The 13,400-nt window shown below is 33.2% G+C and overlaps 2 protein-coding genes across 2 annotated transcripts; both read right to left on the minus strand.

Moving 5' to 3' along the window:
- Positions 1–76: 76 nt before the first annotated feature.
- On the minus strand, positions 77–3,870 carry LOC140050278 (fatty acid hydroxylase domain-containing protein 2-like). Its single transcript, XM_072095398.1, has 6 exons — positions 3,760–3,870; positions 2,669–2,873; positions 2,211–2,335; positions 1,912–2,114; positions 1,170–1,442; positions 77–841 (listed from the first exon to the last, which is right to left on the minus strand). Exons 1-6 carry the CDS (start codon positions 3,760–3,762, stop codon positions 661–663), a joined length of 990 nt encoding a protein of 329 aa, XP_071951499.1. The 5' UTR covers positions 3,763–3,870; the 3' UTR covers positions 77–660.
- A 2,633-nt stretch (positions 3,871–6,503) lies between these two features.
- Positions 6,504–11,956, minus strand: LOC140050281 (fatty acid hydroxylase domain-containing protein 2-like). The gene is made up of 7 exons (XM_072095402.1): positions 11,870–11,956; positions 11,343–11,463; positions 10,890–11,085; positions 10,197–10,318; positions 9,663–9,868; positions 8,890–9,162; positions 6,504–8,401 (listed from the first exon to the last, which is right to left on the minus strand). Exons 2-7 carry the CDS (start codon positions 11,451–11,453, stop codon positions 8,245–8,247), a joined length of 1,065 nt encoding a protein of 354 aa, XP_071951503.1. The 5' UTR covers positions 11,454–11,463; positions 11,870–11,956; the 3' UTR covers positions 6,504–8,244.
- Positions 11,957–13,400: the final 1,444 nt, after the last annotated feature.

Here is a 13,400-nt window from a genome sequence, read left to right on the forward strand (position 1 = left end):
AGTTGAACCTATTATTTTTGGTACAAAACTTTTTAAAGAAATGCATGCAAATATATAATACAACGATAATAATGTTAAGACATTTCATTCATTTGACATAAAATCTTTATTTGCTTTACGATAGAACGTTTTAAAATGTTTTACCAGAAATAAATAAATAGAAATAAAATAGTACACACATTCGTATACCAAAGATAAATAGCAATGATATAATTATTACTGTATGTAATATTAAAATAAAAATGTTTTCTTTTTTTTAAATACATCAATCTGTCTGTAATGTACCATACCAAACCATACTTATTTGGTTTATTATTTTCAGTCAGCAAGTAGTCTTTTGTCTCATTTATGTTACTTAATGAAATTGCATTATATGTGCTTAATAAAAATAAAATCTCGGGCTGCTTACTTATACATTTTTTAATTTTTAAAAACTATTATATTGTGGTCATTTTTAACTCAATTGAAATTGAATCATTTTCTATTAATTACATACTGCACTGTAAGAAGCTCCAAAATTTGGTATACATTTCTAATAATGGAACTGAAAACTAAAAAGCGATATTTTTTTCAGCATATTTGGTTTACTGTACTTTACTTTTTTTTAATCTATTATTTTATCTATCCATCTCGAACAAAAATAACACAGCAAATCGTTTATTATTCGTCGAATTGTTTACAAGGGCTGTTACACAGCTTTGGATCATCAGGGAAACTTTCCGTGATCGGAGAAATACCAAAGAGAAAAATGTGTCGTTGGAATTGCTTTGTCTCTCTGAACAGGTTGTCGGTGTTGTGCAATCGATCCAAAAAACCTAACACACCATAGTTGTTGGTGAACCTGGGGAAACATAATGCAGACAATTTATGTAAAGCATGACGTCATTTGCAATGTTAGTTAATTGAAAGTCTGAAAAGACAGGTAGAGACGGATATACAAACATTAAAAGCTCTGTCTAAACTATCAAACTAGTTTGACAATAAAAGTGTGATGTGCCTAAATATGGTAGTGGTATGACATCATCATGTCCATATTTGGGCACATCAGATTTTTTTTTTGTCAAACTATGATAGTGTAGACAGAACTTACGAAACATTTGGAATATCTGTGTCTTTATTGGCTGTGGTTGCTATTCATCAAGTTCATATATTCAGCAACAAACACTTACTTCAAATGGTGGAAGTCATGGGCTTCTGGTGAGGGCATCAACGGAAGATGGTAACCAGAATGGACAATGACAGTTGTAAAAATAGCCAGGAGGAACCACAGCCAAGTGGTCATCATGTGACTGCCCATGATCATTGGTCCGAGTGCCACTGGAAGGAAATTTGAGAGGACATGCTCAATGGGGTGTGCGTACAATGAGATGATGCCGACAGGAGCTGTCCATTGGTGATGCTTCTTGTGGATCCATTTGTATACAGAAGGATGATGTAAGAATCTACAAAAAAATAAATTAAAAAATTTAACATATCCCACAATGATTTCTTATGCTATTTAATATAAATTCTCTCTGTATACCTCATTGTTTCATTGTTAGTGATCTTTAAGGCTCTGTCTACACTATCAAATTGTATTTGACAAAATAAATGTGATGGGCCCATATATGGACTTGATGATGTCACTCCCATATTTGGGATTATCACTACCATATTTGGGCACATAAAACTTTTATTGTCCAACTAGTTTAATAGTGTAGACAGAGCTTAACACAATACTAAAGTATTATCTATAGAGTAACTAATTTATTAACACTATATGGACTTCATACTGTGTAACTTTACTGAAATATGTATTGTTTATCACATGTGCATGGGCCCAGAGAAGAGAACAAAAAATCCCACAATGCACTAAAAAAGTCAATGTATTCAATAAAGGCGTACTGACTGTAAAACAAGAGAATGCTTTACCTGTGGGAATAATAAAAGGCAAATTCAACAGCGATGACGGACACCACAAGATCGAGAAGTACACGCTGAAAGGTTGGAAGTTGGGATGAGAAGATGTTTGCCCTTTTAACCATCAACGGGTACAAGACTGCTGTGATAGGTATACTGAACACCTGGTTAAATAACACCACAAGACACGCCTCTTTTAGTCGAGCTTTGTCCACCTGTATGATGCAAAAAAAAAGAAATGATTATTGTTAAAAAAACAATAATAAAGGTACCAATGTTAATAGGCGAACAAATTAATCTAAAACACTCACTGGAACATTCTTGTCTGCTTGAACTTTGAACTTGTAAAGAACGCTATCTTTTCCTCTAAGATCTGTGTACATCAAAAATGCATTGAGAGGCCAAAAAAGCAGTACAGCAGTGATAACTTGAGAACCTAGAAAACAAAGAAATTATTGCATCATTTAATTAAACATAAATAATTGTCAAAAGGTAAAGAGTACATATTTTGTCTTCTAAAGCTAAAGCTCTGTCTACACTATCAAACTAGTTTCATATGGTAGTGATATGACATCATCATGTCCATATATGTGTACATCACATTTTTTTTTTTTTGTCACATAAAGTCTGATAGTGTAGAGAGAGCTTAACACATAATATTATTAGCCTTGATAAAAATAGATATCAAAAAGTAGTTCTAGTTGTCAGAGAGTGCAACACACAACCTAACACCCTTAATCAACATGCATGACTTTCTAAAATATCTTACCAAATACGAAAGTGACAAAGTTGTTCCTGCCACACAACCATTGACATGTGTACCAGACCGTTTCCCAGAAGTTCTTAGAAGACCCCCAAAACTGCTGCAAGTGCCATGTGAAAGAGTTATGCATACACGCCAAGATGATCAAAGATGAACCAATCATAATCGCTGCACTTCGAACAGAGTCCAATGAACGGGCAATTCTGCCAGCCTGTCAGGATATCAAATATTAACATAACACAGTAGTATAAAAAATGCTTATGCATTAAAGATGTATTGTCCCCCAAAATCATGAAAAATAAAGATTTATAAAATCAGACTTTGAATAGGCCATTTTTTAGTTTTTATGAAGTTATTCACTTCCATAGGAAAAAAGCCAACAAAAACAATGATTCCACTTATAAAAAGACAAAACAACCAGCAGTTAAATTTAACCAAAAGGTCATTGACAGCCAATTTGACTGTTTTGCTTTAAATTACAGTTTTTTTTAGATAAATATTTTTTTGGTGATCCAATTTTTGGTCAAAGTGAACAACATTAAAATGGAATAATCAACAATATAAAATATTTTTTTCAGGGGGACAAAATATCTTTAAGTAATTTTAACCTATATTTTATATTCTTTAATATTAATATCAAGGATGAACTTTTTTCTCTTTCTTTCCCTCAGGTGATTGGCTAAAATTTGGTCTCCCAATAGCTATTTTATAAAGAAAAGTTTTCATTCAAGACCAACCTATCTTTTCTATGGGGATTGTGGAGATGGGCTTACTATCACTCTTATCTCTCAATACACGTTTTAGTATACTTACTCCATGCAGGGAGTTGCTGCTCCATGAATGGTTATTCCAACTATTTTACTCCTAAACTAATTCTTACCATAAACATTTTACTAAACGATAATGCTAGTCCTATATGAGGAAATTAAAAATCAATTAACAGCTGTCAAATTCGGATGCACTACTGATGTCCAAATAAAAATTGGGTACGTTCTTAAACAAAGCAACAACACATATATACCCATCATGTCATGATATTTATGAATTACTGTCACTAATTACTAACTAACAATACTATTGACTATAAACAACCTTACCATGATAAGTTTACTAACGATTATCACTATGAGAAATAAAAGAAAACGAGTTTAAACCAATATGAACTGACAAATTCGGGGGATTTTTTAATATGGACGTCAAAATAAAAACAACAACAATAAAGTGCCCCCTCTATTGTCATCAGGCAGATAAGTTTTGTTGCATTTTTTTTTCTGATCCTGTACTGAACCTAACATACAAAACGCTTGTATTGTAGTGTAGTATTAGAAGATTTACGTATTATTATACGTCTTAATAAGGCAACGTATTTTACGTATTTATTTTTCAAGCATTTGAGTTTTTTAACCGATCGCAACCTAACATAATCTTGTGTCTAAAAAATAAATTAGGCGGCACTGACTTAACTGGCTAGTTAAGCAAAGGAAATGAAATACAAATTAATTAAAATACCTTTTCAATTAACCGTGGTATCATTTCTACTACTGTCTTGTGTCCAGTGCCCGGATGTTGTCATGTGAATGTTCCTGTAGATGATGATGTCGATCACATGAAACTAAACAATGTGACGATGCGCTATATCGCATAATTAATTGTATTGGAATCTAGATATACAGCAGACAGTGCTATGTTTATACGGCCTTGCAGTAAGTATCTTGGTTGCGCATACATTTCCATTTTGCTGGTAGTGCTATAATTTGCAATCAGATTAAATATAAAGTGAATATTAATGACAACGAATTCACCGGACACAGTAAACCTAAAAACCACGTGGTATACTATACATACGTCACACGCTTGTACGAATTCTTGAACTTGATTGGTTGAAAGTTATATGACGCGTGCGTGGTTAATTATAGGAGGCGTATTTGTAGTACGTCGTAGCAAAACGAGACCCGCATCCTAGTATAGCCTCCATTATATTCGTATTTTCATTTTTATTTCATTTCATTTATTTCAAATATCGTCATCGCAGCCAAAGCTGAATTACAAGGATATTTACATATTCTAAATATAAAAATTTGTATAAAAGTATAAAATAAAAGTATTTGTAGGCCTACTGTTTGTAGAACACTATAATATTAAACAGCTATTCGCTATATCTTATAATAAGTTATATACTATTAAATTATTTATATATTATATAGTAGGGTACCGGTACATTTTTTCTTTATCGTTTCAAATCATCAAATCGTTTTAAATTGTTATTATATCACCGGGCGGTTTAGTATCCATGTTCTGTGCCTGTTGTGTTTATATTAGAAGGGAATATGTATTTTAATGTTTGTAATTTCAGGAATTGCGGGGTTATGAAATAAGAAATACTCCGGTGTCATTAGTAAAAACAACGTTACTGTGAATTAAAATACAATAAAACAATTTATAAAAAATGCCATAAAAATCACGATTATTGTTCCGATCGGGCTGAAACTTGAGTAAAGTAATCCTGTTATGAGATACATTTTGAAACCCGCTTTGTACTCGCTATAGTCATTAGAATTTGGAATTTGGTACACACTTGTATAACGTACTTGTAATTGAATTCTAAGCCAATCAAAATGCTTATACACAGAATGCCAACATTTAAATATCAAATGCACCTGCGCATTCACAGGGATTCTCCAATTCACATTATTTTATTCCGAAGAGGGGAAACTTGGTGGAAAAAATAGCGACAAAAGTAGGCCTATAAGGTGAGTGATATATGAACACTGGCTTAACTAAAATAAAGAGTAGGCCTGCCTATAGTTAAAATGTTATCAGTGTGAATTAAGATATGTTCATATCTTTTGTCTTGCAATATTACGTAATTGTGAGTCTAAAACTGTATAGGCCTATCATACTCCAGAGGTATCATATCCTGGTACTGTTTTTTTATATTCGGCAATTAGTGTTGTGGTATACCGTAGTGTTTTTGTGTCTGTACGTTAGATGTTGCCCTATTACGTCATCATTGTTTATACTACAGATTAGATTTTTCTTCGTTTTTTGTTTTTCCAGATATTTGGTTTTTTCTCAACTCAACAATAAATTTCTTATTTTTTTCAACGACATTCTTCGTTCGCGCTTTACTTTTTAAATGTTTTGGCTATAGGCCTAAAAACATTTTATTTGGATTTCGCTACAACAAACAGTAACAACAATCTTCGATTTTGAGACGCGTTTTTAGACCATGAATTTTGGAAACAATTTTCTTCAACTTCCAACGTAGCAACAGTACAACATTGTAACAACGAAGATCATCATATTGAACGCGGGTGCATTATTTTGGCCCTGCACAACCGGTCTGAGTGACCGTTTTACGTCATGGAATATAACATCGACGTTTTTCGATCAATCAAATCTTCGTGTCTCATTTTGTTTTCTACGCACTTTGTTGTTCTTTTTTTTGGTACGACGGTAAAGTTATTTAATTTGTCATCTGGTAAGTTTTTGAGTAGAAATGATTGTGTCGGTGATGACACCGGGTAGAAGTATGCTACTAGTAGTTCTACTTCTGTCAGTTGGCCGATGTTTTTAGTTTGGATGGGGGTTTTCCTCCCAGAACTTCGGTTTTCCCTACTATACTTAAATTTATGCGTTAAAAAAGAGGAGGATAAACGTGGCCTTCACGCGGCCTTTCTTGTAAGTACCAGCTTCAACTGGGAAACCAACACCTTTACATTTCTTGAAAGGGCTATTTTGTCAGGGCAGTGCCACAGAAGGTGTACAACTAAACAACGTTTTAATGGTTAAATGGTTTTAAATTTGTATAGCGCAAAATAAATCTCAATGCTTTTATATATCTGTTTTCAAATCGATACGATTTATTCTACTTACAATCACAGATAACATTCTAAGTGACATTATATACATATTAGTAATATCGTCTATGTTATGCGTAGCTTCAACTATCAACTGCTTATCTATCCGTCCATAATTCACTAGGCTATAATTATGTATCGTCTTGTTTGGCGTCTGTTTATACATGAACAACATAAAAGGGTAAATAACGTATTTATATTTGCATAAAATATGAGAATGTTAATATTTTGCATTGACGGCATAATAATATTATTACACAGCAATTATTATTATAATATAATCATTTAAAATAATATCTACAAAATAGTTTCTAATGCGAATGTTTATATATAATGAAGTTTGTGAAGAATAGGCAAAAGCTTGGTTTCCACAAGACGCAAAGCAATGACGTAGGCGCACCGCAAGTGAGTGGACCAATCACAAGTGATGGATCATCCGAACTGTCGCTTGCGATTGGTCAACTCATTGCAAGCTATATTTCTTAAACATTAAGTCAAAATGGAGACACTAATAGCATTGAGATCCATAATAAATAATCTTCCCAAATAAGGGCAGGGTGAACAGAGGAGATTATATTTTGTCAACATTTATGTTAAAAACCGAGAAAATATATAATTGGCGCCTTATTTATGTGGTTATTTTAGTATTTTATTTATTATATTTAATTGTAATTTAAATAAATATATAAATAAATATTTTATAGCTTAAATACTTATATATGTACTTAACTATCTTATTGAATGCCCTTCAATAGATGAAATAAATGAAAAATAAATTATACAATTATGATCTAAATCATGGCAGTGTGTCAATTTTGGACTAAATTCAACCCTTGTCGATGGTTTGAATCCCTACAACACTCTTTTAAAGCAAAGCATTTTGTAATTTCATTGCTCATACTGTATACAATATGCCAGTATGATGTGAGTTAGTAATGAATTAAACACATTTAGTTATTAGAATAAGAATTACAAGGGTACCAGTAAATTATCACGACTACAAATTGACACCAATACATAAACATTAGAATATTAAACAACCGCAAACAATTTCACTAAACTTAAAGCTCTGTCACACAAACTTTGTGACAAAAAATGTGATGTGCCCATATATGGACATGATTATATCATAGGAGTGCCATATTTAGGTACATCACTACCATATTTGGGCACATAACATTTTTTTGGTCAAACTAGTTTGATAGTGTAGACAGAGCTTTAAGCTCTTTGTATAATTAACTGTATTTTGAACTCTCCACATTAAAAATATAAATATATTGACTATGATATTTAGTAAGAATAGAGCTATTCTGACTGATACAGTAGAACCTCTATTAAGGGACACCTTCTGAACCAAAGAAACGTTCCCCTTTAATACTAATAGAGGAGTCTCCTAAATATGGGTTGACCCTAGTGTTATATTGTTGATTTCACGGGAAAATGTTCCCTAAATAGGAGGTCCACTAAATATGGGTTGACCATAGTGTTGTGTTTCCTCTAGTTGATTTCACAGGAAAATGTCCCCTTAATAAGGGTGCCAAAAGAGGAGCTCTACTGTATAGGAGCATTAGTAAGAATTTCAAAGATTTAGATGGTGGACTTAAACCTTAATCAGTTTCTATAAACCTTAATTAACACACAAATTATTACCCAACACGCACTTAATCTATGTTTGGTTTATTTAACATAATTTAACATTTTGAGTATCTTTCTTATAGCACATTATTTTGATTTTTTAGGGCTGTCAGGGAAGGTAGCAGCAACGGGTGTTAGATTGGTCAGAAGGATGTGGCGATCGTATTGCTTACTCTTGCGGAACAAAACGTCAGTGCCGTGTAGACGATCCAAGATTCCTAGCGTGCCAAAGCAATTGGTGAATCTGTAAATAACATAATATTCAAATAAATGTACGCATTCAACACGAGAAACTTGACAATTACAGGAATCGATAAACTGTAAATAAATAATTTTATCATGCTTATTGATGATTGGGGAATGGAGTAGAAAGAACACTAGGGATTGAACCCTGACACTAGGCCAGGATTGAACCCTGACACTAGGCCAGGATTGAACTCTGACACTAGGCCGGGATTGAACTCTGACACTAGGCCGGGATTGAACCCTGGACATTGGAATTGGAAGGCAAGCACCAAGATACATTAATGTATACATAATATGTAGAATGGAAATGCATGTCTTTTTGTGGCAAACACTTTAAACCAATCAATTAAAATAAATATTAGTAGGATGCCTTCAGGTTTTTAACCAAGTATTTCACTCATAATCATCTTTATTATTAAAGTAGTGTATTAGTGCAATTATTATTTTTCATTATAAAAAACTTTACTTATCGCTACCAGAACATACTTTAAATGATGGAAGTCGTGAGCTTCTGGCGATGGGAAAAACGGCAAATGGTATCCACAGTGAGCATTGACCGCTGACGAGATGACCATAATAAACCACATCCATATAGTAGCAATGTGGGATCCCATGATGATAGGTCCAAGAGATGATGGAAGAAGGCTTGATACAATATGCTCAACGGGATGAGCATAGATAGCGGTCAGTCCAATTGGTGATGTCCATTCATGGTGGAGTTTGTGTACATGCTTGTAGATTAAGGGATGGTGCAAAAGTCTGTAATACAATTTTAGATTTTTATAATGTTGATAATATAATACTGTCTCATATTCATTACTAAAGCTCTGTCAAACTTTGTGACAAAAAAAATGTGATGTCCATATATGGACATTATGATGTCATATCACTACCATATTTGGGCACATCGCACTTTTCTTGTCAAATTAGTTTGATAGTGTAGAAAAATTTGTAGGGATCTTGTCAAAATTATTCTCGTGCAGTTACTGCACTGCAAAATTTTTTACTGCAATAAAATATTAATTTAGTAGTTTTGAGGCATATGATAAAACTCCTAAAAATTGCTTAAACAGGTTAACCAAAAATGTAGTTACTGAACTGCATTGGAATAATTTTGATCCCTTCAATTTATATATGTATGATAAAATGGCCTGGTTGTATAAATATTTATAATACAGTAGGCAACACTGTATTGTCCATTATCCAGTTGCAAATAAATGTTTGTGAGCTGTAAAATTATTTATGACTTTTGGCTTTACCTGTGCGAGTAATAAAACCCTATCTCTTCAACAATGAGAAACACAGCCAATTCCACAAGCACCCATGAGAATGTTGGTAGCTCTCTGACAACACTATTGCACCTCCACTCCATCAACGGCATGCAAGCGAGTGTGAAAAGAGTACTGACTACAAGTTGGTTAAACAGCACTACTTTCAATGCTTTTATTAGTTGTGGCTTTTTTACCTAAAAAGTATAAAATACAATTAAGATATTATAGTTGATTAAGAAAGTATAAAAAATAATCATACTCCTGAACATCATAACAAATTTTTTTTGTACGTGTATCAAAATCGAGCGACTCTGCCATTTGCTAAATATTGCTACAACAAGCGACAATCATTGCAGCAATATTTTAACCCAGAGAACCCATAACACCTATTTTAAAATATCTGCATTTGCTCACAATTTTAACAGGGTTTTTAAAAAACAAAATATTTTTTTTTGTATACCGGGATATTGTGAGACTCCTGCAATTACTGAGAGAATTCGGAGGTCTGAAACTGTTACTTACTGGAACATTTTTGTCGGCTTGGATTTTGTAAGATCTCAGGAAGGATGGCCTGCCTGTTATATCCACAAACAGAAAGAAGGCGTTCAGGTACCAAAAGATTACACAAGCTACCACATTAGTTCCTAAAAAATAATTTAGTGAAAATCAAGAAAAACTTGGTGGATTTAAATTTAGATCTAGATTTAAACAATCATTTTATGGGAAAGCAATACAAATTACATTATATGCAATGACAAAATATAAAAACAGTGATTTGGCAAGAAGCCAACAATTGATAAAATTACATCATCATATTTATATAGAAAAACGGATTACACTATTATATTGCCCAGCAGATGAATTCCTGTATAGTTTGGCTGCTTGCCAATGTTGTAACTAGCAATTATATAATTGTGACCTTGATGTTGAAAGGTCAATTTGTAAGAGTTGACTGTAGTTATTTGAGAATCCTATAAACAGAATGATAATATTATGTATTGTACACACTTCAGAGAAACAATTTTGTTTGTGTGAAATGAAATACTCTGTCTACATTATCAAACTTTATGTGACAAAAATGTGATGTGCCCATATATGGGCATGATGATATCACTACCATATTTGAGCATATCACACTTGAATATGGCATTGTTTTTAAGATTAAGGTTTGATGTTCAATTTTTAATTTTTTAAAGACACAAGTTTGTTTCATACCCCAAAAACCTATAATCCATTTATCTCCTTCAAAGTAATCATACACTTGGGCCCAGAGAGCTTGCCAGAAGTCACCAGATGCTCCCCAGCACCTCTGTAGATGCCATGTCAGTGTGTTTCTGATGGCAACAAAGATTATGATAACTCCACCTAAGATAAAAAATGACTTGTGGATGGACTGCTTCACACGACTTTTCTGAAAATGAAAAAAAAACAATTAATAATATGCAAGTTTTGCTCTGTTATGGTGTCAATTGAATGAAAACATTTATGGTAAAATTGCTAAATATTTTGTGTAATAATACTGTAATAATAAATAAAAACAGTTTTAAGTACAAACTATTGAACATAATATTTTTATTTATTCATTTCCTCATTGAAATTAGTGGCAGGAGTATTCATAATTTATATTATTTAATATTTTAGGTTTCTCATCTGGGTGTCATTCCTTACCTTTGGTTCCTTGGGTTCAAACTCAATATTTTCATCATCCTCTTCTACTGGATGACAACAAGGCTCATTTTCAACAAAATGGCACGAATCCTCACTTAGAAGAGATGCCATATCAAAACAGCTGAACAAGAAAACATTGTTGTTTGTACTTTGTAGTTAGGATATAAATTTAATTTAACTTCCTTATATTTAATTAAATAGGCCTACAATGTATTTAATATAATATAAATAGTAGGCCTATACCTTTATAATATAATATGCCTACAGTAATAATATTCACAATTGTATTATTTGGGTGTTTTAAGCACTGATGATACAGGCAATAATTAACATGTTAACATAATCTGTCTTCCATGCCTCCTCCTTCCTTGCTTGATTCTCCCTCGGTCGATCGGGCTTGGCATAATTTTAGGCTTGGCTACCTAGAGCCTGGGCCCTATAAGACTACACACAGGCAGGAATTTCAGATAAATATATAGATCCTATACATTAAAACGTTTTCCTATATCACAGTTTATTATTCTTACCTTCACAATCGTCCTAGGCCCAGTATTTTTTTTAAATGTAGACCCCCCAGTTACGACGAAAACGAAATCGCAATTGTATCTCGTGAGTCACTGACGCATGAAAAATAAACAATGAATTGCTAGCTGTTATATAAAATTGGATAGCGCCACCTACAATTATAAGTAGCTTTAAAACGTAATCAAGAGTTGATTACAGAAAAGCTATTATAAATTGCCTATTGGTTTCTGTTCACGTCATTGTCACCATGGCATCATCTGCGTCTTGTGGAATTTGCACGTGAATTCATTAAAATAAAATAATCGTGTACATTATGTTAAAATAAATTATGGTTTAGTTGATGGTTTGATCAAATTTGTAGAGTAAATTAGATGATATTAGGATCAAAGTTTTTTTCTTTTTCCCTTTACTCCATCTTAAAAAATAAAACTACATAAATAATTTTTATAATTTAATAAATCTAAATAAAAAGTAGGCCTAATCTCGAAAAACCAAGCCTGGGCTTCTTTTGATGATTATTATATGATTAGCTTACATTTGGCAAAACAGTGATCCGATTGTATTCACGATAGTATATGGGCTGCTTCATTTCGAGATATAGTGTGAATGCCAATTAAGAATTCGCTTGAATATTGTCGTGTTATATCAATAATCATGACCTCCTAACTCAAACCAAGCCTAGGCCTAATTTATTCTACAATGTATTGTTTTTCATGGTACCTTGATTGCATGTTGTTGTTCTACCTATTTCAGTGTGACTGTCTCAAATCATGGTATTTCAATGTAGCGGCAGCATTGTCTATAAAAGTGTCTTGGTGGTTATGATGCTTGGCTACCACTCCAAGGATCCTGGGTTCAAGTCCTGTCACATGTTAGGATTTTGTCTATAGACAAAATTACAACTCCATTCCCAAAGACTTGTAATAAGACTTTCATGTAGAGCATCTTGTGTATATGTTTGTCTTGTGAACCTCTTTGAGGGTCCCTAATGATCAGCAATCAGCTGGATGGATCACCCTCATTCAATATAGTAAAAAAAAAAAAAAAAAGCCCATGCGGGCTACGATTCGATGTTTGGTAAATGTGTAACCAGTTTTTTTGCCTTTTAGATTATTATATTTATAATTTAGACCCGGTCCCCATATCTTTTATCTCGAGGAGAGAGAGAGAGAGAGAGAGAGGGGAGGGGGGGGGGGAGAGAGAGAGAGAGAGCAACCGGGCTTTGATTAAGAGGCAAACCAAATTTTACAAAACTTATAAGTTACATTGGACCTCCAGTTCACTGGTCTAAAACTATGGGATAATGTACTACCAGTTCCCCCGTCGTCAAAAGAAGAGTTTAAACGACACCTCTAATGTTAATTTGCTTTAACAGTTTTTTGGTACTCTAAAAACTAGTGAGTCATTACATTTTTGTCCTGTTTCCGGTTACCGTGTTGTCCTGTTTTCTTTTTTAGTTTTATGGGTTGCCCCACACACATGGAGGTATACCTTCATGCCTCACTCACACAAGCTTTTGCTTTTGGGATTTTT

Source organism: Antedon mediterranea, chromosome 5 (assembly GCF_964355755.1).
Source record: "Antedon mediterranea chromosome 5, ecAntMedi1.1, whole genome shotgun sequence".
Taxonomy (NCBI): Eukaryota; Metazoa; Echinodermata; class Crinoidea; order Comatulida; family Antedonidae; genus Antedon; species Antedon mediterranea.

What these genes read in the sequence shown, in the direction of transcription:
- LOC140050278 (XM_072095398.1), bottom strand. An exon ending in CTTTGTCACTTTCGTATTTG is followed by an intron (nt 2,336 to 2,668) that starts GTAAGATATTTT and finishes TTTGTTTTCTAG; the next exon opens with GTTCTCAAGTTATCACTGCT. An exon ending in AAGCAGACAAGAATGTTCCA is followed by an intron (nt 2,115 to 2,210) that starts GTGAGTGTTTTA and finishes TGCATCATACAG; the next exon opens with GTGGACAAAGCTCGACTAAA.
- LOC140050281 (XM_072095402.1), bottom strand. Translation starts at nt 11,453, where the DNA reads ATGGCATCTCTTCTAAGTGAGGATTCGTGCCATTTTGTTGAAAATGAG. An exon ending in GGGTTTTATTACTCGCACAG is followed by an intron (nt 9,163 to 9,662) that starts GTAAAGCCAAAA and finishes ATTGTATTACAG; the next exon opens with ACTTTTGCACCATCCCTTAA. An exon ending in CACGACTTCCATCATTTAAA is followed by an intron (nt 8,402 to 8,889) that starts GTATGTTCTGGT and finishes TGTTATTTACAG; the next exon opens with ATTCACCAATTGCTTTGGCA.